Source organism: Mesoplodon densirostris, chromosome 9 (assembly GCF_025265405.1).
Source record: "Mesoplodon densirostris isolate mMesDen1 chromosome 9, mMesDen1 primary haplotype, whole genome shotgun sequence".
In the NCBI taxonomy this organism is placed as follows: Eukaryota; Metazoa; Chordata; class Mammalia; order Artiodactyla; family Ziphiidae; genus Mesoplodon; species Mesoplodon densirostris.
In genome coordinates this window covers 71,036,691-71,062,583 of record NC_082669.1, presented here as the reverse complement: position 1 = coordinate 71,062,583, position 25,893 = coordinate 71,036,691, and the positions used below count along the sequence as shown (strand labels likewise).

Here is a 25,893-nt window from a genome sequence, read left to right as displayed (position 1 = left end):
TTAACAAGTCATAAAATGCCACTAATGTCTTCCTTTCTCCATTGGTCCACCAAACAAATAAAAATCATGTGTCTAATTAAAGAAACCCAAGTCCTCCTAAAACCTATTCCTTTTGCTTCTGTTGTGTTCAAAAGCCAAGAATCTCATTGAATGAGGCCAACTGGCCAGCCTGGGTCACTGATCATTGTTGAGTGGTGAAGAAGTCTTACATTGGTACTTGCAAACATCAGGTTCAGCAAGAGAAAATGTTTGCTCGAAATGAGGGAAAATAAGGCACTGAGTCACTGCTATTTCTCTTCTTCACTCCAATTTAAGGGGAAATTTCTTGAGGCAGGGTCGTACTCAGTCATCATTGCACAACACTGGACTCAAATTGACTCAGTATAAATATAGGAAATGGACAACTTGTTTCCTCTTTTAATGAGATTGTGTTTTCCTAGTAAGAAGAATTGACATCAGTGACCTGGGATGTTTAGCAATCTAAGTGTAGGGGTAGGGAGTTCCATTTGCAGTTATCCAAGAGACAGTTCTTTGAATGTCTTTTTTTTCCCCTTTGCACTCTTGCCCAAGGACAGCTGAGTTGTAACAGGTTGGGACAGAAGTGGTCAATAGTAACAAGAAATATTTGGTTCTCCAGGTATAAATTTGTACACAGGGACATGAGGCAGACATGGAGATACACTACTCAGATCCCTCTTCAGGAAAGAAATTGCTGTCGAGCTGCAAGGAGTGTGGTTCACTGGCATCCTCCAGCTGTTAGATTCTCAAGGTTTGCCTCAGCTTGAGATCATGTTATTCTTAATCCAAGCTCTGCCAGTGCCTGAGGTGCAGGTAGAAGGGTCTAGTCATTTGTATGCAACATGGGAATCCTTTAATGAGCTGGCAGAATCTGGTAGGTTGCCATCATGCTTTGATGGGTCCTCCTGACCATTCCTTTTTCTTTCCTTTTCTTTTCATAGGTGTTACTTCCCCCAAAACCTTTGCATGCCTAATTCTATTCTAACATCTGTTTCCCAAAGAATCCAACTTGCAACAGGAAGTAAGGCAGGAAGGGACACAAGATCATTCATTGTCTTGGGATGGTCTTTATGGCTGCCCTTTTGCATAATCTAAGATCTTAGCAAATATCGTATTTCACTGACCCTACCCAGGACTGTACTGTGCAATTCTCTGTCATCAAAGGCTTTGTAGTTAATATATATTGTTTAATAATCATAGAGTACCAGGTAGCCTCTATGCTCTGTTAATCCCCAAACAATGAAAACCTTCACTGATATATTCCTAACGCCCATGAGACTAGTTACCCATCCATAAATCTTAAGTTAAGAATGCACGTCCTGTTTCCAAGCACCTACCCCCATACCCTAGATTAACTATAAAATTGTCTCAGTGGGCCTCCCTGGTGGCGCAAGTGGTTGAGAGTCCGCCTGCCGATGCAGGGGATACGGGTTCGTGCCCCGGTCTGGGAGGATCCCATATGCCGCGGAGCGGCTGGGCCCGTGAGCCATGGCCGCTGAGCCTGCGCATCCGGAGCCTGCGCGTCCGGAGCCTGTGCTCCGCAACGGGGGAGGCCACAACAGTGAGAGGCCCGCATACCGCAAAAAAAAAAAAAAAAAAAAATTGTCTCAGTGGCCCCTCATCAGTGTGGACTACAGCTGTGAATGCTTCTGGATCGTTGTCTGCCTGAACCTGATCCCATCCTGTAAGTGACCCTATAATTAACCGATCCATTGAGTATATGGAGCTTCCTGCCTCGTTTTTTTGGTCTCAAGATGCTGTCTCAGTTCAATGGGCACTTTTCATTTCCTCTGTCCTCCAACAGGCTTCATGCTTTCAGATCCTATTGAAGGTCTGTGAGAATCACTGATTCACTTACTGTAAAGATGTTGTTGAGAACATTCTACTGAAGTCTTATCCAAGTCCTGTATATAAGGCTCCACAGAATCAGTGTTCATGCTCAGGAAACATCTTATGGTGCATTTCCCTCAAGGCTGGAAGGAATCATATCTGAGGAGTTTTTACCCTTAGTTTTGGCTACTAGGAAGCACAGAATGAAATATGCTCAGTCACAGTAACTTTGTAGTACCTCAAAGCTTAAATTTGTTTTTGATTTTGTTGTCTGTATAGTTTAATATTTTCCATGACTCTCATATTTTATTTTGTATTTCTCATTCTATTGGGTATGTCTTACATGTTATAGGCAGTGGATGCAGCATGGGTCCTGGCGCCTGACTGTAGGGATTTGAATGCTGGTTCTGCCCCATAATAGCTGTGCCATCTTAGGCATGTCACCAACCATGCTGAACATCAGGTTCTTTGTAAAAATATGATAATAAGAGTACGTGATTTCTAGGGCTATTGCGAAGGTTAAATGAGATAATGCATGTAAACTGCTTGGTAAAATGCTTGGTGTAAACCCTGAGTACCTCTGATTGGGGGTGATGCAATGAATAGGGCTGAACGACTAGGCGGAGTGCTGCATGGACTGGAAATGAAAGGGGCTTCATTGTAAGGTAAGTTCTGAGCTCATAACCAATTTCTGGAAGACAGTTTTCTGAAAAGAATTGATAAATAAGTGGTTGAGGCTCTGATTAAACTAGATCAACAGTAAAGACTGGCTGTTTTATCTGCTATAAGGCATGGTAGTTAATACATTTGGCATCCACTAAGAAGAGGGTGGTGATTAAGTTAACTAAGTGCCTGACAAGGCGGATGGAACCAGCCAATACTTGAGGGAACAGAACTCAAGATAGACGAACTGTGATGAGTGGCTCAGGGATTGGATAGCTATTTGTTAGCAAGGATGCTGTTTGTGGAGCCGTGCTGTTAGGCTAGACCACTCTGTGCATTACAGGAAATTTCACATCCCTGGACTCTGTGATAACTCCAAATGCCCCACCGTTTCTAAATGCCCAAGGACTGCTTCTAGTTGAGAATCACTGAAGTATGAAAGGATATTTGGGCTTAGATTGAGAATATAAGCTGATGTCCCTAGAACATTCACAGTTCCTGTAGCCCTTTCCCTCAAATGTATCCTGGTCTACGTGGCTCCTTGGAGTTGGTTGATTTCAGGCCTGGGGCTGGGAAGAGTACAAGATGAGCCTGGAAGTAAAGAAGCGCCTTGGCCTCATCTTTCCAGGTGATGCCTTTCCCAAGAAATAGCTCTCTGATTCTGATCCTTGTCTTTAAGCAGGATGGGGACAAATATTGGCAGACTATCCTTGTTCTAGGCATTGTGCTAGGCAATTCACAGACATTCTCTTATTTAATGCAGTGTTTTGTATGAATGTATCTGAGCCAAACTCTACTTTGCACATAAATAGAATTAGTGACCACTCAGAGTGTGCATTCAACTTTGGTTCAGTGAAATTTGGAGTATAAATTGGACTTTTATGTACTTCTAATTGAATAGAATAATTCTAATCAGATGAAACGATTCACTCTAAAGTGCAGTACAACTACAGATACTCAAAAAAAAAATCACAAAATCTTAGAAGAAGCAGGAACACTGTCATTGAACCAACACAGAGACTTCTGCATATGATGAGGATGAACCTCAATAAACAATGAAGGCCAGGGCAGACAAAATTATGTACATAATCTCTTTCTAACAAACACCGTAACTGTCCAAAGAAAGGCAGTACTATAATTTCTGCTTCTTGTGGTCATTGTGAGGATTAAATTAAGTAAAGTACGTCTCAGTGCTAACCACAAAGGAGGACCTGAATGCATGGTACCTGCTCTGCTTATTTCCCCAGAGAGAAAGGAAGCTAGGAGAATTTAAGTAATGTTTTGAAAGCCACAGAAATAAAATGGTAGAGCCAGGCTTCAAACCCAGATCTCTAGACTCTGCCACCTGTTTCTGTACAGCTGTCAGACTAAGAATCTTTTTTTTCTTTCAAGAATTTTAAAAACATTTTTTTCTACTCAGTAATTTCATATCAAGGATTCTCTAATAAAAAAGATAAAATATAAAGACTTACATCTATCTCAGACAAAGAATCTTTAAAAATATCTTAATTTTTGAAAAAATCAAGAGAAGAAAAATTTTCTGTGGCACATGAAAATTATATGAAATTCAAATTTCAGTATCCACAGCTAAAGTTCTATTGGAACACAGCCATGCCCATTCAGTCACATATTGTCCGTGACTGCTTTCATGCTACAAAGGCAGAGGTGGTTGGTTGAGACAGAGACCGTATGACCCCCAAAGCCTAAAATGTTTAATATCTGGCCCTTAACAGAAAAAGCTGGCTGACCTCTGCTCTAGAACTTAAGACTCCTGCTCTTTTCATTATGCCCAAGTGCTGGTGGATCCAGATTGCTTGTGACCTTACCAAATCTTCTGGCATTCTTGGGGAATTATTAAATTGCCATGCAGGTTGCACTGAAGTGCTTCCTGCTGGCTTACATTGGAGAGGTTTGAAGGTATCAGATGGGACAGATTCCCTTCTTTCACCTTAGCCAAAATCCAATCTCACTCTCTTTCATGTTCAAAAGGATCTGATTAACTAGGACATGAATGGGGAAAAGAACAATCCATGCTGTTGGGCTGGGCTGAGCGGGTGTTTGGAGCTGCTGTATTTCAGCTCCTCCTCACTTCTGACTGGCTCCCTGGACGCCCAGCCCTGTCTAATGGAGACTGCGCACCAGAGGTTAAAGTACAAGAGTTAGGGACCTGTGTTTGAACTCCGCTTGCTAACTCTGACTCTGGGCAAGTTATTTAAACTCCCTCAGTCTCAGTTTCCATAGGTCAAAAATGAGAGTAATAAGAGTATCTGTAGCTCAGATAATTTGGAGCATTAAATGAGAAAATAAAAAGGTTTTTTGTTGTTTTGCAAAGAGTTGGTTCAGTAAGCATTCAGTAAATGTTAGCTATTGTTATTAATTTTTCTGTTTACTTGTCAGCAGGGAAGGAGTGAAGTCTCTGATTCAAGTTAAAATGCCCTAGAAGGTGTTTTTAAAACATGTTTTCTGTGTTTTTTTAAAAAAAGTAATGCAAACACACAATACAAAATTCAAATAGTACAAATAATAAAAATAAATGTCTCACCAAAGAATGAGTCTGAGATGTTCAAGGCAGTAATAGTCATAATAGCTCTAAACTGGAAATTACCCAAATGCCCATCACTAGTAGAAGAGAGAAATCGACTGTGGTATATTTATACAATGGAATGCCGTTCAACAGAGTGAATGGTCTATAACTACAGGCAACAATGATGACGAATCTCTTGAACAAATGCTGAGCAAAAGAAGCCAGACAGCAAAGCACACACCTAGATTCCATCTAGATAAGGTACAGAATCAGGAGAAATCTCACCTTTGCCTCAGGGATTACTCTGGGTGCAGGTGAGGGGTGATGATGGGAAGCTGATGGGAGGAGGCTTGGGGGGCAGCTAGTAATGCTCTGTTTCTTGATTTGGGTGCAGGTTACACAGGTGTGCTCAGTTTGTGAAAATTCATCAGCTGATTCTTGTAAATGCTTGCACAGGATTAGACTTCGTATTCTGATAAAATAATAAAACCTAAAAATAGAAAAGCACCTTCCTCCTGCTCTTGACTCCCAGTCACTCAGTCCCCTCTTCAGAAGCAGCCACTATTACCATCAAACAGAATATCCAGAGACAGTCACTGAGTGTATAAGAACGTGTCCGCCTGTATGTAATATGTGCATTATTATTGTTATTCTTCTTCTTTCTTGAAAGCAAGTTTTTGTTTTATTTTATAAGGACTTTTTTTTTTTCTTGCGGTACGCGGGCCTCTCACTGCTGTGGCCTCTCCTGCCGCGGAGCACAGGCACCGGACGCGCAGGCTCAGCGGCCATGGCTCACGGGCCCAGCTGCTCCGCGGCATGTGGGATCCTCCCGGACCGGGGCGTGAACCCACGTCCCCTGCACCGGCAGGCGGACGCCCAACCACTGCGCCACCAGGGAAGCCCTAAGGACTTTATTTTTTAGAGCGGTTTTAGGGTTACAGCAAAATCGAGTGGAAGTACAGAGCGTCCTCATATACGAGGGTTCACTCCTGGTGTTGTACATCCTAGAGGTTTGCGCCAAAATATAATAACAAGTATCCGTCATTATAGTATCCTTCACTGCCCTGAAAATCCTCTGTCTGAGAGCAAGTTTTGATGTACCTAGTCTTATGTCCAGTCAACCACCTGCTGCAAAGGGGATAGTAGATCTCAGGAGAAGGTCAGGTAGAGCAGAGGAGATGAGAAGGGGTCCTGATGCTGGGTGACCCTCTTGGACCTGGCAATGTTTCCACAAATGTTCGTTGAACTGTCAAAGGGAATTTAAGTGCTTCAAGATGGCTGGGCCTTCTTCCTAGTTTTGGGCTGGGCCCCAGATAAAGTCATCCTATGCTTTCTTCGTGTTTAAAACTCTAGGTACCCCATTGGGCAGTCCTGCTCCCCAGGCCTTCTGTTTATGATGAACATTCAGCTCAGGTTGTGATTCAGAATAACACCCTCTTCTCTGTGAAACAATGTTCCTCATTCTGAAGCTGGCAATGTCTGACAATAGGGTGAGATGTTTGAAACCAGGACCACCATGAAACATCTGGGAAGATATTCTTGTATTTCTGGTCTTTTATTCTCTTACCCTTGTAGCTGGTAACTTTCTCCTATACTTTTGGCAGCATCAACAACCCCAAATGTTATTCATCCTCTAAGACCCAATGCAAGCTCTACCCCCTCCATGAAGTTTCTATCAGGTTTCCCTGGAGGTCTCTGATTTGCATCACTTTATTTAGCACTTATTTATATAATCATCAGTCTATAATTTTTGATTTCTGTCTACTAAGCTTCAAATACCATGCCATATGCTGGGAATTCAAGAAAGAAAACTCTGTTTCTGTCCTCAAGTAGCTCACATTCCAGTGTCAAAGGGAGGTGTGTAAAATATCAAAGAGTATTACATGATATCGGTATAAAAGATGCAGTAATTGATGAAATCTGCTACAGTAGGAACCAAGAGTACAAGGCAAACTTCACAGAGGTACCCCTTGAGCTCTGCACCTTGAAGAATAAGCCAGGCTTTGTTAGACCAGAGTGAGAGAAGGGCATTCAGGTAGTAAGAGCAGCACGTGTGAAGGTATGGAAGTATAGAGCACATATTGTCACTCACCATTTAATATGTCTATGTCATTAAATTTACTAGTCTTTCCAACCAGATTGTGAGAGACTCATGGATAAGACTCATAACTTAGGCTTCTTTATCCCCCATTTCCCCAAAAAGCTAGTAAAATTCTAGTTATTAAATTAGATAGACACAAGAGTAAGGGCAAACACAGGAAGAGTCTTAAAAGATGTAACCAAAGACCTGAATTTAAAATATTCTAACAGATCTGCATTTTTAGAATGTGAACTTCTCATCAGATTTGGAATATAAAGGAAACCTTCTAAAGAGATAAAATTGAACTTTAATTGGAGCAGTTATTATAATCAGGGCCAAACTATGATGAGCAGCTTGTGTCCTCCTCACTTTCTGCCCTATTCAATGCCCCACCCTGGATTCCCCGGGGCTTGGCTCTCAGGTTCTCAGGAGGATAGGAATTATTTTGATTGTAATTGGGCCTGACCTGTGACACAGTCACTATCTGAATCCATTTTGGGCCACTGAATTGCTCTGTGACCTCGGGCAACTTACTTAGACATCTTGGGTCTCAGTGGCTACCTGATAAAACTGAAGTAAGTATACTTACTTCGTCAAGATTAAAAGGTATAAGTCTTTGAAACATAATAGACTCTCAATAATGTAAGCTTTCCTTCCTTTCTTCTCCTCACTTCCTTTTCTACCCTCTTCCCTTTTTCCTTGGAATGTTCAGGAGGAAATTTGGGGAAAGAGAGAGGCTAGAAGGCAGTGAATGAAGAGATTCTGAGCAGCTTATGGAGACCTTGGGAGAGGTAAATGGATGGACCCAGAGGCAGTTTAAGACATTTTGCCATGTTTCGTGCAGTTTACTGCCACAGGTAAATGCCGTTACCTCTGAGAGGTTTCCTTGAGACCGAAGGTGGAGGTTTCTTTGGAAGAAACATCAGGCCGGGATCAGCCACAAAGAGGGCTCGGAGTTGTTAGGGCTGCAGGGAAGGGATAGGTCATGATTTATCCAGAAGAGGAGACTGACTCAAGGTCACACTCTTGACTTCAGCCTGTGCCTGTCACACCTTTCCTTCAAGGCTGTCACCTGGGAGGAGCATTAGACTTCAGGCTAATATAGGGCTGGGCTCAGGGTCTTCTCTCTGTATTATCTTGGAGCTTCCAAATAGCTTGCCTTAGGAGGAGATGATTAACCTCAGATCCTCAGTTCACTTGTCAAGAATTCAGGCACCGCAGGGAGAGGGATGCACCTGCATCTATGGTTCTCTAATGACTCACTAGGATCCTTCCCTGTGTCACCCATCCCACTCCCAGGCAGGAGATTCCCAACGCTCCACTTAGCCTTCTCCCACCTGCTCCCACCCCCATGTCAGCCCACCAAAGCCAAAGAGCTCTCAGCTGTAAACAAATCAAACTGACAAACTAATTCTCGGGAGTTAATGGCTAAAGGCACTTAATTCTCGCAACAGCATTTTCGTTTTAATGGGGGCATCAAACCTTGGCCCAGGAGGGACTCCCTAATGGAGAGGTTCCAGGTGGTGTGGAATGCAGAGAGGAACAGAATGTGCTGGCAGCTTGCCCAAGGTCACACAGCGGGGTGGTGGCAGAGCTGTGCGTAAAACCCAGCTACCTTGACTTCCAATCTCACACTGATGGAGGCTGCCTCTTGTTTGATCACACTGGGACTCGCTGCCCCATTCTTGAGCTGCGTCAGTGACTGTGGCCCAGCTTGAGTGTGCAGAGGCTGTGATGTGAGCCTAAACCGTCCACCTGCACTGCCAGAACCTCTCAGGAAGAATAGTAGCATTGAGGAGGCTTGATCAATAAATATTATGCAAATGCCTAGAGCAATAACATTTCCTTCCATTACCAAGCTAACAGTCCCCGTCAAGAGCCTGCCTGCATTCTGACGGTTTTATTTTTCCTGGTTTGTCAGCCTGAAATCAGGGTCTGACTGATGCCCGTATGAAGCATAAAAGGTATATGACTGGCAGAGGCCCAGTTCCTTTTTCTCTGAATTAGAGGCCCTTGTTCCATGAGCTGGCAAGAGGCCCAGCTTTGTGCACATCAGTTATGTTTGACTGAGAGCCTTGCTGAGCAGAACCAGACAGTAAACATTCCTGGAGCCACGATCAGCCTCATTGTGATGCGGTCTCCACAGAGAGAAAGCAGCGAGGCAGCGGTACCCAGATCCCTTCCCTCCATCCCCTCTTCATCTCTTCCCACCTGTCACCCAGCTAAGGGATCCCAGAATCCGAGCAATCGTTACACTTCTGTTTGTAGTTGTACAAGAAAAATAACATTCTTCATCTTCTAAAACTGAAATTAATTGCTACTATGAACTCTTACTCTGCTGGATGTCAAAACTTAATTGCAGTCAATTAAGTGTTTACCCTTCTCTTGTCTCTGTAGTCCTCTTAAAGTTCTAGAAAGCTTATTCAGTGTCAAGTCCTGTGTGTGGGGGGGGGGGGTCTGGTCATTGGCATCATTCCTTACCCTCATTGACATCTACTGAGATGATGTCCCCAACTCCATCTTGCATTTGGTTGTCAGTAGATCAAAGTGGTGCCTCCCTTTTTTCTAACTGCAGGACCCCTTTAAGGCACCAGCTCTCTCTGCTCTTGGTTGCTCAGAATACATTCTCTGTCCCCACAACAGAATGCAGGTGTCCAGAGATCATATGTGGCTGTTTCAGGCTCTCTGCCTAGATACCCACATACACATTTCTTCTCACTTTCAGTGCTACGTGGAGGGTGAACCCAGGGCCTCACTCATTCCCTGGACTGCCTCTTGAGAAAGCGGGTAGAGGGAGTCACAGATCTTCTTCCTCTTGCATTTCGCCAGCTTGTATCTCCCCTCCCATATCCTCTGCAATGTTTGTCCTGTGGTGGCTCAGGGCTCAAGGTCTCCTTCCCAGCAATGCCCTGATGTTCAAGCTCCTGTCTCCTGCACGTGCTCTCCGCATTCCTTCCCATTCTTAGATCCACATAGCCTGGCTTTTCATTTTTTCTTCCAAATCATTTGAAACTCAAAAGTCAAGAAGTAGACTATTTTGTTTTCATGTTCCTTTAATAAACCTTCATTGTAGCAGCAAAAACCTCATGACATAGCTGTCCAAATGGAGGATTATGCAGTGATAGAAATTCTAAAGAGGAGAAGGGGAAAGCACATTGGTTAAGAATCAAAAAGGTTATATAGCTATATGATGTATTTTTTAATTGCTTGCAGTCTATCTCAACCAGAGTTCCAGAGAAAATGATTGGAGCTTTCACTTTCTCAGTGTTCCCAGTGTTGGCATCTTCCTAAAAGTGCCAAAGGCAAGTCCCAAGGGTAATTCTCGATGCATAGGCGAGAAAGAATTCATTTAAATCAATGGATGCTTTAGGGAGGTGATTCTCAGTGTGATCTGAGGATCCCCAAGGGTCCCTAAGACCCTCAATCTATCGGGTCAAAATTATTTTCATAATAATACTAAGACTTTATTTGCCTTTTTTACTTTCATCTCTCATGAGTGTACTATGACGTTTGAAAAACTCCACTGTGCAAACATAAACATCTGTGTACACACAGAAATTAAGTGTTCAGAGATTTCATATATTGGAAATATCAGAAAAACAATATTATATAGCATTTAAAAATACATTAAAAGAAATAAAGCAGGGGATTATAAATTTGATGATATTAAAAAGTGACTCTCTAATTGACCAGGTAGATTAAAACAAGAACAAAGTAAAACTTTTAGAAATGACAAAAACTTACATAATAATTAAAATTAGTATCCCAATAAACATGATAAAGAGAAGACTGGAAACAGATGAAAAGAGAATCAGTAAGCTTGAAGAGAGATCTGAAAAAATCAAATTGAAGGCAGTAGAGAGAGACAAAGAGGTAGATCAAAGAGAAGTTAAGAGACATAGTGAACAGAATGAGAAAGTCTAATAAAAATCTCATTGGAGTTCCAGGAGGAGATGATAAAGAGAATGGAAAAGAGGCATTATGCAAAAAGATAGTGCCTAGGAATTTTATACAATCAATGTAGGGTGTCAGTCTCGGATACAGGAAACCTGAAAAAGTCCCCGTTTAAAATATCTCATACTATTTTCAGACAACGTCACAACTTTTGGAAGAGGAAGTGCTTTCACAGAGATAATGGATGTTGTTTTGAATCACAAACCAAATGGAGTGTTTATCATGAACAGAACACTTGGGGATCAGGGCTTCTTCATTGGACACCTAGAGTTTCAAACACAAAGAGATCATGGGGAAACTTTATCTGAGTCCAAGGCCAACACTAGAGAGAAGCCCTGGTCATTTAATTCACTTTGATGCCAGATGAAGGATCAGGGCTTCTTTGCATCTCCTTTGCTCTCCCTGTTCCTCTTATCCTGAGGTCTACCCCCACCCCTTGAGAGCAGGTGGTCAAACCGGACACAGGGCTAGATACATGAGTACTTGTTCTCAGGAAAGCAGAAAAAGGAAGCACCTAAAACATAAAAGCTAAAAATATTAAAATAAAAATGACATATCAGGCAAATATTAAGTAAAAGGAAGACACTATAGCTACACCAATATAAGATAAAATCCTTAAAAGCATTACTAGAGACAAAGAGAGTTACTGAGTAGTGACTGAAAGTTCAATTCGCCAGGAAGATGTATCAATTCTAAACCTGTTAGAATAAATAAAGTAAAAACTTAATAAAACTGCAGGGATTGGCTTCCCTGGTGGCGCAGTGGTTAAGAATCTTCCTGACAATGCAGGAGACACGGATTCAAGCCCTGGTCTAGGTAGATCCCACACGCCACGGAGCAACTAAGCCCGTACGCCACAACTACTGTCTGCTCTAGAGCCCGCAAACCACAACTACTGAGTCTGCGTGCTGTAACTACTGAGGCCCACGCACCTAGAGCCCATGCTCTGCAACAAGAGAAGCCACAGCAATGACAAGCCTGCACGCTGCAACGAAGAGTAGCCCCTGCTCACCGCAACTAGAGAAAGCCCATGCGCAGCAACAAAGACCCAATGCAGGCAAAAAAAAAAAAAAAACTGCAGGGAGAAATTGACAAATCCACTACCATAACTGCAGATTTTAGCAACCTCTTTTAGTTATTTATAGATCAAGTAGATAAAAAAATCACTAAGGATAGAGGAAATTTGAATCATGCAGGAAACAACCTTGATCTGATGTAAATAATTAATGATACTTCTCAAATCTGGAGCACACATATTTTCAAAGGCACATGGCACATTCTAAAAATGTTATGCATTACACTGTATGTCAAGTTTCATCCAATTTCATAAAACTTAAAACATAGAAGAAGTTAAGCTAGAGAATAGTAACAAAGACAAGCCTGGTACTTTTGAAAATTAAAGTTCTAAATAAAAATTTGTCAAAATTGTCAAGAAAGAAATCATAATAGAAATTATAGATTAATTAATCATAATGAGATAGAATGAAAATAATGTCTATCAGGACTTGTGAGATGAAATTAAAGCATTTTTGACAAATACTTATGGTGCCTAAATGCCTATAATAGAAAAGAGGAAAGTGTGAAGCCAAATTATCCGAGTATCTAACTTAAGAACATAAAAAAGGTGGGGGTGATGTTGCTGAACATGACAGGGTAGGGAACTCCAGTGCTCCATCATTCCAGCAGCTAATGCGCTAGTGAAAACTGTCAGGATCAACTTCCACAGAACTCTGGAATACGTTGGATTGGCCAAAAAGTTCGCTCGGGTTTTTCCATAACATCTTACGGAAAAACTCAAACGAACTTTTTGGCCAACCCAATAGTAAATAACTTACAACAACCAGGAGAAAGCTTAGTGAAGAAAGAAGTTGGTGCACTGTAGTAAGAGAGTGCTACAAAATTTTAAATTGCCCACTTGCCATCCTCCACTCCCCAGGTCAACAGTGGCCACAAAGACACTGCACACCTAGTGCAGGTTGCTAGTGCCACAGGCAGCAAGACAAACCTTATTCTCAAAGAGCTGTGGTTGTTTGTTTTGACCTGTCTGTCTACTTCTAGGGGACTCCTCTGCATGATGGAGAAGAATCTAGGAACCATATTTTCTAGATTCTCTTTCCCTATGTGGTTCCAGGTTAGAGTTTTTCAATGCGAAATTTGAAAAGGAAAAGTGAAGAGAGGCCATTATTGTCAGTAGCCATAGAAGGCAGATGTATGAGCAACTGCAAGGTGTATAGCTTCTCAGGCTTCTGGAAGAGCCTGCTTTGCTTCTGCAGTTGAGACAGTTGATGGGAGCTTTGGCATAGACCCTGAGAAATGCTGCAGTTCCCCAAAGAACATTTAAGAGCCACAAGCTTTGGAGGTATTTCTTTGATCTTCTGGCTTCAGTATTCTTGATCTTCACTCTTGTAACTCTGCTCACACTTAGGAAAGCACCAAGTTATCTACTCAATCCCTTGATTCCTATAATAATTAGAGTAACTCTGATTTCTAGACCAAATCTTGACTGGTACAGATGAGAAAGAACCCAAATGGAATAGGTTTGGGAAGGAAGATCAGGAATTAGTTTGGGACATGAATTGTTTGAGATATCTTTTTGCAGCCATGTATAGTAGGGTTGCGTATTCAAGTCTAGAGTTCAGGAGCAAGGACTAGTCTGGAGATATAAGTGGGAGACTTGTTGGCATATAGATGGTACGTAAAGTCATGCTGCTGTGTGAGGCCATTAAGGAAGTGTGACTAGTCAAGAGTAAAGATCTGTGGACCAAGTTCTGGGACACCCAACAGTAAGAGATAAGGGAGAAGATGAGGAGCAAGGAAAGGAGATGGAAGGAGGGACCAATGGGTGAGTGAAAAACCAGCAGGGTATGGTGTTCTAGAAGGCAAGTTTGTAAAGTTTTTTGGGGAGGAGGGAGTGATCAACTGTGTCAAATTCTGCTGACAGGTCAATCAAGATGATTGAGAACTGAACATCGGTTATGCTTACCAAAAATACGGAAACTAAAGAAAAGTAGAAAGTTGGAAGAGGAGGATCATACATTCTATCATCACCAAAAACAACAGTTATTTGAGTTCATTTTTCCATGTAAGTCTTTACTTTTTTATATAGCTGGAGTTCACTGTGCATATATAATTTTCTATCTTGCTTTTCACTTATTTAGGAGATTTTTTCAAAATTATTATAAATTTATTACTAAAATTATTTTTAATGGTAAACTATATTCTTTGAGTGGATGTAGCATATGTTATTTAACTGTTCTTTCAAAGTTGGACATTTAATTTGTTTACAATTTTCTACTTTATAAATAGCTTTGCAAAATTCCTTTGCAAAAAGCTTTATCAGCAGTTTTATATGACCTCCTCAGGGTAGATTATCAAAACCTTAACCACTGTTTAAAAGAAATGAACATTTTTAAAGCTCTGTTTTAGGCTTTTGGAAATTAACTCATTAAGCATTACTTTTCACAAGCCCCATTCTTTTTTCTCTGGGTCTGGAGTTGAGAGCTCTCACTTTTCCAGCTCTTTTATTCCAATAATCACTCAGTTCATCTTTTGGAAGAAAGAAGGAAGGCTGGCATGGGGTTTGTAGGGACCATATGTGTGGCACCCAAATATACATTCATTTATTCACTCATTCAGTTATCAAAGTCAGCAAGAAGGAGGAGGGGAACAGGGCTCCGGGATAAGAAACAAGAGGGATGGCCTGCCATGAATGGCACAACAAGTTGGCCTTCACTTTAGCTTCAACCTCCAGGGTAGTCTTTTCTCTGAAACTTCCAGGGCCTCCCCATGATGCACGACCATCTCTGCCTCCACACATGGGTATGCATGGAGACTGGGGAGGGAACGCAGTAAACCATGGATTATTCCTGTGAATCACCCAGCCATGGTGAGGCTCAGGGAAATGGAAAGTCAGAGACTCACTGAGGTTTTACTGGTCATCTGTTGGTTTTGCTTACCCTACATATATTTCTTCTCCTGATGACAGTATCTCAATTACCTTTCCCAGAGAAGGCCTTAATCCACATGATTTAGGTGGTATTGACTCCATGCCCGCCACCTAGTGTGGACTCATGACCCAATCAGAGTTGTCTACTCCATTGTCATAGTGATTGTTTATTAGCATTAAGGAAAATGTAAGCCTAATGCTGCTGGGGTTCCTTGTGGAGAGATCCTGCCTGAGAGAAATACCTTCGCAAGGAAAAATACAACCATTAAATGAGGGAACAAGCAAGAGAAAAACAGGTAAGACCAGTAGGAGTTGACAGAGAACACATTTGCAGGTGGACGTGGGTTTTCAAGAAGACTGAAATCTAAGAACTGCTCTGAAACTTCATAGCCATATAGACCAGTTTGCTGAGAAAGTGTCCTCTGATGAGATACTCCAACTCAGTCTTAAAGAAATGATAAATTGGGCCTCCCTGGTGGCGCAAGTGGTTGAGAGTCCGCCTGCCGATGCAGGGGATACGGGTTCGTGCCCCGGTCTGGGAGGATCCCATATGCCGCGGAGCGGCTGGGCCCGTGAGCCATGGCCGCTGAGCCTGCGCGTCCGGAGCCTGCGCGTCCGGAGCCTGTGCTCCGCAACGGGGGAGGCCACAACAGTGAGAGGCCCGCATACCGCAAAAAAAAAAAAAAAAAAAAAAAAAAAAAAAAAAAAAAGAAATGATAAATCTAATCTCAGATAGCAGCAAAATCTTCACAATGAGATGTTGCTATTTCAATATCCAGATCTCCGTTGAGAACAGGCATCTATAGTCAAGCCATATTTTTCTTGTAACATTTGAAAGAATATAATTTTCCTGACATTAGCAAAGAATTATTTTTCAAATTATGTAAGCTTTCTTTGCTGATTGCCACTCCAAGTTTGTAGATTTGTAGGGCAGGTTAGGTTTTGAAGAGACTACACGTGTATTCAAAGCTTGAAATATATTCAAGAAGTTCTCCATATTTTCCATCTTAATAAGTGCCACCCCATCCTCCAAGCTGTCCAAGACCTACACCATGAAGTTAGACACTTCCTGTTCCTCCATTTCCATCAGTCAGCCATCATGAAGGTTTATCTCCTAAATGTTTTTTGAATATATCCACATCTATTGCCATTGCATAGTTCAGAGCAGCATTCTCACTTCTCATCTTGCACCAGAATCATATGGGGAACTTAAAAAAATGGTGATGCCCCAGAGATTCTGATGTGTTTGATCTGGAATGGTATTCAGGAATCCATAGTTTCCAAAGCTCCCCAGCTGACTCTGTGATCCAACCAGGGTTGAGGACCACTGGATTTGAGATCCTTATCATCTTTTTAGGACAATGAAAATAGTCTCCTAAGCTGTTACCTTGACTCCTCCAGTCTGGTTTCTTACCAGTCTGTCTTCCACCAATCTGTCTGTCCATTTCCAGGGGAATCTTTCAGTGAAATTGGTTTCCAGGAGAACCAATCTGATTCCATCACTCTTACGGTTGTGAGCCTTCCGACTTAATCCCTATGCGTGGCTTGAAACTCAACTCATGGTCGGCTTCCCACCTCCCATCTCCTCAGTATCATCTCCCGTGACTTCCCCCTCCCAGTTTGTTCTGAAGTGGTACCAACGTAGTCTTTGATATTCTAAGACAGAAATATCTCAAGACAGTTGTGAAACTCCGTTTTCTTGAATGTCACATAATTTCTTTCTATAACTGAAAGATTTGTGACTTCCGTGACTCTATAAATGCAGGACTAAGGTAATTTAAATAGCAATCACAGTATATTTGTCATGAAAATAATCTCCCCACAATATTGCATTACATCTCTACAGTAACACTAACCAAGAATGATGAATGATGTTAACTATTCTTATAGAATCCACATTTGTACAGAGGTGTGTGATTAAGGTGACCTCACCTCACAAAGGCCTATTATCCACATTCTGCAAGGGAAAAAAATATTTTTTAAATTTCCAACTTTTATTTTTCAACATATACTATTTAAAGCCGTTATGGCACTTTTGCTGGGCAGGGGTTCCTGTACAAACACCTACTAACACTCTAAGTTAATCACCATTTTATCATTCATTTATTTTATCTCTAACTGGATGAGCAGTTTTTGAATTAGTGAGGCAATCATTATAACCGTTTCATGGGGGCTCGTGAGGGAAGTCCCGAGACAAAGGGAGCGCCGCCGCCGCCAACGGCGCCGCCAACGCCGCCAACGCCAACGCCGCCGCCCCGTCCGCCTCCCTCGCCGGACCGCGGCCGCCCGAGGGACGCAAACATGTTGGGGATCGCCCTCAGCAGACTCGCCCAGGAGAGGAAAGCCTGGAGAAAAGACCACCCGTTTGGTTTTGTGGCCGTCCCAACAAAAAATCGCGACGGCACGATGAACCTCATGAACTGGGAGTGCGCCATTCCCGGGAAGAAGGGGACTCCGTGGGAAGGAGGCTCGTTTAAACTACGGATGCTGTTCAAAGACGATTATCCATCCTCACCTCCGAAATGCACGTTTGAACCGCCATTATTTCATCCGAACGTGTACCCCTCGGGCACAGTGTGCCTGTCCATCCTGGGGGAGGACAAGGACTGGAGGCCGGGCATCACGATTAAGCACATCTTATTAGGAATACAGGAACTTCTAAATGAACCAAATATCCGAGACCCAGCTCAAGCAGAGGCCTACACGATCTACTGCCGAAACAGAGTGGAATACGAGAAAAGGGTTCGAGCACAAGCCAAGAAGTTTGCTCCCTCATAAGCAGCGACCTGTGGCATCATAAAAAGGAAGGGACTGGTGTGGCAAGAACTTGTTTACAACATTTTTGCAAATCTAACGTTGCTCTCTACAGTTACTGGTCACCAGGGGAGGGTTGGGCGGGCGCCATTTTCCATTTCTGCCCCTGGTACGGTCTCGGCTCGCTGAATCGCCCAGTTTTCCATACAGGGTCTCTTCCTTCAGTCTTTTGTATTTTTGATTGTTATGTAAAACTTGCTTTTATTTTAATATTGATGTCAGTATTTCAACTGCTGTAAAATTATAAACTTTTATACTTCAATGAGTCCCAAGAAGCTAGTTCCTTTGCTCGCGGATGCAGGCATGCTTCACGCCGTCTAGAGCTGCACTTAGCCTTCAGCTGGCTGCACGAAACAGAAAATCAGACCTGCCCCGCCCCGCCCTCTCCTCTCCCAGAGCCCGGCTTGTGTTGCTTAGGAGCCTCAGATCCACAGTCAGCCAGCGTCGCGTTTCCGCATCACTTCCTTTGTGTTTATATGGCGTTTGTCTGTGTTGCTGTTTAGAGTAAAAAAGCTGTTTATTAAAAAAAAAAAAAAAAAAAACAGTTTCATGGATCCCCTTTACCTCTTTCTAAATGTTGCCCTTGTTATCAAACTTTAACCGATAACATGGGTTAATATTTCAATTCTTTGTCATTTATCTAGAACTTCTCTTTTCTGTCCAAGAACTGTTAACCCTTCACTCTCTGTCACCTAGCATTGGCAGTTAGTACAAAAAAGTAGTTTTGTGGCTACTTTTCACAAAAGACCAGCCTTGTATCATAAGCGTGTATGTGTATGTGCTGACAAATACACAAAAAGACGTCTAATAGAGACGTGACTGCTGGGCATGTAGTTAACCTCAGGCACTAGTTTTGTGATGTATTCTGCACACTACCCTTAAAGCATGGGTGAGTCAAATCCAGCCTCAGTGAAATTAAAATCAGTGAAATGTATGGACACCAGAATAGTCCAAAAGTGACCCTAAGATTCTGTTACGGATAAATAGAATAGTCCAAAAGCAAGTTGGGAATTCTCACCGAGTGGCCTAGGTGATGAGCCAGTGGGGACAGTGGGTTTTCCCCAGGTCAAGAGGTGGGACTGCACCTGAACTCAACTCCCATGGGTCTCAAGCTGGCAGCTGGCTTTCCTAAACAACTGCGGTAAACAACTGACCTCTACACCAGACTGCCTAGTGGTCGAGGCCCTTTTTCTGCCACCACCACACCCTTCCCCCCACTGATAAACTTGTTCTATCCCTTGATAAATAACAAAGGTGAGCAACTAGGGAAACTGGGTCCCTCCCCTGGAAGGTACACTCTGGCCAGTCCCAGCACTCCCCGAGGTAAGACATTAGGGAAATGTGCTCTTTTTACTAACCCTCGCTTTGCAAATTTCATCAAAAAATCTGTCTTTTACCCATAACCAGTGAGGTGAACTCCAACCTGAGCCCTATTACCTGATAGACATTCAGTGTCAAGTGTGAATTCTGGAAACTGAGAATTCAAGTTGTTACTGCGCCCCATGCCGTCCTGTGCCCATCTCCTTCTTGCACATTCTATTCTGCCTACAATCCATTCCTCCTTTGGGCACCTGGAAAACCTCTGCTGAGACTTCAAGATCCATCTGTGCAGAATTAACTCTCGTCCCCTGGCCTTCATCTAAAGCAGAGAAAATCATCACCCTCTCCACTGTGCTACCAAAGTTGCAACAGACCTAGGCCGTTCTCAGTATTGGGACATCATTTTCCATGATTGGCCCACTCTAGGAGCCAGGGATTTACCCTAACTATTCATTTTTAATGTACAATTACTTTTTTATTGCATAAGTAATATGTAATGATGAAAAATTAAAAAGTATCGAAAAGCAAAACATGATCCATAGATAAACACTTTCTGAGGTATCTTTGTTGATACCTTTTCAGATTGTATTTAATAGAAATGGCCTGATGCATTACCAGTTTCCTGAAACCTACTTTCTTTTCTTAGTAGGCAGACATGGCATCTCATTGTTATTGTTTTTTGCATTTATTTAGTTAATGACATTAAACATTTAAAATAGACAGTGGTGAATTGCATTTCCTTTCTGTGTTTTCCTATTCACATATTTGTGTTTGTTTTTCTATTAGGTATTTTTCTTTTTATTATTGATTTGTAGGAAGTCCTTATTTGGTGAGTATGTCAACTCTCTATCAGCTATGCAAATACTACTTATACTGTAAATATTTAAATTAGTTTATAATTTTATTTTAAAAAATTTTTACTTCATAATTTAAATTTTATGCTTTATATTTTTGAATTCAAATCTGTTAGTCTTCCTTAATAATTTCTACCTTGATGTCCCACTTAGAAAAATTCTTCCCCACCCTAATTATTGAAATATTTTTCCTAAAAAACAATTTCATGTTTATGTTGGAATTTTAACTCTATTTTGATGCTTATCTTTTTTTTTTTTTTTTTTTTTTTTCTTTTTGCGGTATGCGGGCCTCTCACTGTTGTGGCCTCTCCCGTTGCGGAGCACAGGCTCCGGATGCGCAGGCCCAGCGGCCATGGCTCACGGGCCCAGCCGCTCCGCGGCATATGGGATCCTCCCAGACCGGGGCATGAACCCGTATCCCCTGCATCAGCAGGCGGACTCTTAACCACTGCGCCACCAGGGAGGCCCTGATGCTTATCTTAGTATGGCTTCCTCCTTTCTTCCTTTCCTTTCTTCATTCCTCCAGCAAATGTTTTTTAAGTACCCATTCTGTTCAGACACTCAATTTTTTGGCACTGAGGAAACATCGATGTATAAGGATGACACAGTTCTATCTTCACAGAGTTAACATTGTAATGAAAAAAACAGATAAAAACACAAAAACCAAATAATATAGATTATAATGGCACAGAGGGATAAGTGCTCTAACAAAATATCAAGCGGGTATTGACATTGAATCGAGTGGAAGTGTGTTATATAAATAAGCCAAAGATGGTCTCTGTATATTAGCTCCTAGGTTGCTTGTTTCTTCATTGCAGACTGAGATCCGTTAGCTCAAAGGCGCACTGGCACCAACTCAAGTTTTTACATCTAATTATTTTATATATAGCCCATATAAGCAGATTTTTAGCCACTGACAGCCTTCCTGTTTTGTATACCCTGAAAAACTGTGCCCAACATCTGTTAGATTTATAGCCATAGCTATAGCCATAGACTAAAAAGACCTCAAGCAGATGCTGTCAACTTTGGAACTCCCTGACCTTGACTCCCTGCTGTGCTGCTGAATGACATCACCTAGACACATAAACCCCTCTCTGATCTCACTCCCACCTTACCTTCCTTCCCTTCTGAATGGTGACCCCTGCACCGTAGCCACTTGACAGTCTGGCTGTGAGGGACTTCCTCACATGCAAACTTGTCAAAGCGGCACCTAAATAAAGCTTGTGTGTGTTACTGGTACCTAGTGGTCACATCTTTTTCATTGTTCAACCCCCAAATCCCTTAAACCCTCTACAGGGTGCTATTTTAGTTAGGAAGACCAAGGAAGACCTCTCTGTGGAGGGAACACTGAGCAGAGACAAGGAATAGCTTCAGGGGAAGACTTCAAGTCAGAGGGCCAAGCCAGCACAGAGGGCTGCAGGCAGCACAGAGTTAAGTATGTGCAGGAAAGCAGGAGGGCTAATCTGCTGGAGCACACATCCTGCTCTGATTATTCAACCACCTTTCTTTCCCCTTGTTCATTTCAAAAGCATTTTTCTTATTTCCTAAAGTCCTATGTATATTTGATTTTTGTCCAGCTTTTCATTCTGTTCCTTCATTTTTAAATCTTAAGCCAACATGGCCTTGTTTCAAGATGAGCAGTTACATTTTACTTGTTTCCCTTGTTATAAATTTCTTGGAAAAATATCAAGAATATGTGTTTCCAGATGTGCTTTAAAATAGTATCTGCTAGTTTTAAAATTAAAAATCCAATTGGAGTCTTCATCTGAATTGCATGGAACCACAATTTTAATTGCAGTCTTTACAATGTGGACTTTTCTGACCAGAAACATTGAATGGATTTTCAATTATTAAATTTAAAAAATGTCACTAAGTTAACTTATATTGATATAATTTTCTTCATATAAGTCATTACATTTATTTTAAAGTGTATTCATATGCATTTTGTGTTATTGAAAATGCAGTCTTTAGTTTTTTATTATATTTTCTAATAGGTTATTGCTAGTATATAGAAAAGCTAATTGCTTTTTATATTTGTTGTTTTTATAATCAGCTACTTTAATTAAATCTCTTATTAGGACCAATGGGATTTCCAAACAATCTTGTGTTTCCTTCTAAAATAGTCACATCATTTGCAAACTGATAATTTCACTCATTTTTTTTCACTTACACCCATTTATTCTGTTGTCTTCTTATTGGATTGTATTAGCTAAATTCCTTAGAGAGTTTCCTTTTGAACTACAGAAACTTTGTATGTGTTCATTGATTTTTCTATCAGAGGTTGTTCTATTTTTTCAAGATGTTTAAGTCTTGTAAAGTTCAGGGATATAGCTCTTCACTGGGATTGAACATACTTTGATTCTTTTATTCACAAGGAGATGGAGATTTTAGGACACAGAGAGGCAAATAGAGATCGGTCAATGGGCTTTGCTCCTCCTCTATTCCCTCTCAAGTGGAAGTCTCCAGAGACCACCGCACTGCCACAACTCCAGGGCAGGTGGGATGCTTGCATAGACTGGATCCTGGGGCTGACAAGGCTCCTAGGGAGAGGATGATGTGCTTAGGAGTGTTTTACTCAGAACTGAACCTCCAATGGGGGAAATAGGTGATGGTTCTTGCAAAGGGTAGGTGGGAGGGGTTAAGACACCCTGATTAATATCCTTAGGTCAGAAACTGTGGGCACACTCTGAAATCGAATCTAACTTTCAGTTTTCTCTTGGAAGGCAGAGGAGCAAGTTTCTCTACTCTCCTTAAAAAAGCAAGCAAAAATGCGTTCTAAACAAAGAGCTGTAATGAGAAATTTTACGTTCTCTCTCTGCTCCTATTTGCAGCTTATCTGAGAAGTGACCCATAGAAACCGTGGTTAAGTGCCACAGTCTTCAGGCCGATGGGCTTCCTGTGAGAAGAAAAACAGTGGATATAGTTGTCAGGGATCTCAAGCCCAGCAGAGGAGTTTTTCCTGAGGGTCTTTCATAACATCAGATTTGGAGCTGAGAGTATTTCTTCAGAGATGCTGTCGCTTTTGTTCAGATACTTGGATGGTTTCTGAAAAACCTTAGATGAGCAGACAAGAGTTGAGGGAGAATTTTGGCCAGATCAAAGTCCAGTTATTTTTGGAGACTAAGACCAGAGCACTAGCTCCACCTAGAGCTTTTGAACTTTGTCAGGGGCTGAGACACTGCCCCATCTCTTGGTTTTCTGAGTTCTGGGATGGAGAATGGATTCTTGACAGGTATCCCTTCTACTTGCTACAAAGGAGGGTTTTGTTTTTCTTTCCCACAAGCTGCTCTGAATATGTTAAGAAAGTCTCAATTTTTTCTTCTTTTTTTTTTTTTTACCACATGGATAGCACTCTTTCCTATCATCAAGGATACATACACACACACACACATATATATATATATATATATATATATATATGTACACATTTCCCCCTATATTTATGTTATATTATTTCAATAACCATGTTTTTGGGGAGGGCAACGAAACACACGTAGGCTCAATTAGCCAAGTTGAAATGGCTCTTAATAGTGTGGTGGTGTGCTTCCAATCCATGCATTTATAAACAACCCTCAGATCAAGACTTTATAAAAATAAAAATGATTTGTGAGATTGACTGACCCTATATTCAAATAAGATCTATGTGCCATTTATTTATCTCATGCATTCAATCATCCACTCAGCCACTTGCTTATTTGTTTATTCAATGAGTCTTTAATAGTATCTTTATTGAGTATCTTAGTCGGCACTTGATCAAGATATTGTGGTGGTGGTTATACGAATTTACATATGTGGCAAAATGGCATAGAGCTATACACACACATTTTACCTATGTCCGTTTCCTGATTTGATATTGTATCAGAGTTATGCAAAATGTTGTACAAACATCATTGGGGAAACTAGATAAAAGGTATGAGGACCTCATCCCACTGTTTTTGTAACTTCCTTTGAATTTATTATTATTTCAAAATAAATTTTTAAAAAGCTAACAAGATGAACATGAGTCTTTCCCCACTTGGAGATCATTGTTTATAAATGAATTATAAAAAGCTGCACGTGTTGAAGATTAGCATCCACTTCTTTTTTAAAAAAAAAATAGATTTAATTTTTTAGAGCAGTTTTAGGTTCACAACAAAATGGAGAGGAAAGTACAGAGTTCCCATATACCCCCTACCCCCGACATGCACAACCTCTCCCCCTCTCAACATCCCCCGCCAGAGTGGTGCATTTGTTACAATCAATGAACCTCCAAAATCCATGGTTTACATTAGGGTTCATGCTTGATGTTGTACATTCTATGGGTTTTGGTAAATGTATATAGTGACATGAATCTACCATTGTCGTATCATACAGAATAGTTTCACTGCCCTAAAAATCCTCTGCACTCTGCCTGTTCATCCCTCCCTCTCTTCTAACCCCTGGCAACCACTGATCGTTTTACTCTTTCCAGCTTAATTTTAGAATAGAATGGTTTTAGAATAGTTTTATCTTTTCCAAAATGTCATATAGTTGAATTCATACAATATGTAGCCTTTTCAGATTGGCTTCTTTCACTTAGTAATATGCATTTAAGTTTTCTTCCACGTCTTTTTATGGCTTGATGGCTCATTTCTTTTTAGCGCTGAATAATATGCCATTGTGTAGATGTTCCATAGTTTGTTTATCCATTCATCTACTGAGGGACATCTTGGTTGCTTTCAAGTTTTGGCAATTATGAATAAAGCTGTTATAAAAATCCATGTGCAGGTTTTTGTGTGGATATAAATTTTCAGCTCTTTGGGTAAATACCAAGGAGTGTGATTGCTGGATTGTGTGGTAAGAGTATGTTTAGTTTTGTAAGAAACTACCATTTTGCATTCCCACCAGCAATGAATGAGAGTTCCTGTTATTTCACATCCTCACTAGCATTTGATATTTTCTGTGTTCTGGATTTTGGCCATCCTAATAGGTGTATAGCAGTATCTTGTTGTTTTAATTTGCAATTCCATAATGACATATGTGGAGTGTTTTTTCATATGCTTATTTGCCATCTGTATATCTTCCTTGGTAAGGTGGCTATTCAGGTCTTTTCCCCAATTTTTAAATTGGTTTTTTTTTTTTTTCTAACTATTGAGTTTTAAGAGTTCTTTGTATATTTTGGTTAACAGTCTTTTATCAGATGTGTCTTTTGCAAATATTTTTTCCCAGTCTGTGGCTTGTCTTCTCATTATCTTGACCCACTTCCTGTTCATTAACAAGCTGGTGACAACAATTAGCTTGCATAGTGCACTAAACAGCCTCTCCACTGGGTTTTGCCCACATTCTGGGGACACTACTGTTCTCTTGACTACATGAGCAGTTCTGTGTGGGGGTTCTGACTAGGAGCACAGGCTTTGGGATGTGTCATCCTGGGTTTAACCTGGGTCTACTCTCCATGAGGTGCATAAATACTTACTTAATCTCTCTGTCCTCAGTACCCTCAGTCACAAATGGAGATCAAACCAACACTCATCCTAGGGTGGCTGTCAGGATAGAATGAGCTAATTCCAGTAGGGGATTTGGCATGGCACAGTTGATGGGACATAGTCAGTTCTCTAAAAGTGTTATTATGGGTGTTCTGATATGTATTGTGATGTCTTTTTTTGGCTGAGTGACTTAATTACTAAGTTTTACTCTTAGAAGTATATGTTCTCTTTTTGGAATATGAGTGATTTCAGGAATGGTTATGAAAGCTGTATCTACAGTCACCTTGGTGACAGTCAGCAGTCTACTGTTCTGAGAGCTTGTGCTGAGAAGGGGTTTAGAGGTCCCCACCCTTTTTTGTTCCTGTTTAAAGTGGAATTTAATTGGATTATTAATTTGGGTAGCTTGATAACACATGTTGTGTGTTACCATTAGACATTTCTCTCAT

The 25,893-nt window shown here is 41.3% G+C and overlaps 2 protein-coding genes across 2 annotated transcripts in view; one reads left to right on the top strand and one right to left on the bottom strand.

Annotated features, from left to right (window-relative positions):
• Positions 1–25,893, bottom strand: part of NPSR1 (neuropeptide S receptor 1) — a 117,091-nt gene that overhangs the window by 48,881 nt on the left and 42,317 nt on the right.
• Positions 15,760–17,895, top strand: LOC132496125 (SUMO-conjugating enzyme UBC9-like). Its single transcript, XM_060108322.1, has one exon. The coding sequence runs from the start codon at positions 17,182–17,184 to the stop codon at positions 17,791–17,793; it is 612 nt and encodes a 203-aa protein (XP_059964305.1). The 5' UTR covers positions 15,760–17,181; the 3' UTR covers positions 17,794–17,895.

Excerpts from the sequence above, each read along its gene's own strand:
- LOC132496125 (XM_060108322.1), top strand. The coding sequence starts at position 17,182 with ATGGGGGCTCGTGAGGGAAGTCCCGAGACAAAGGGAGCGCCGCCGCCG.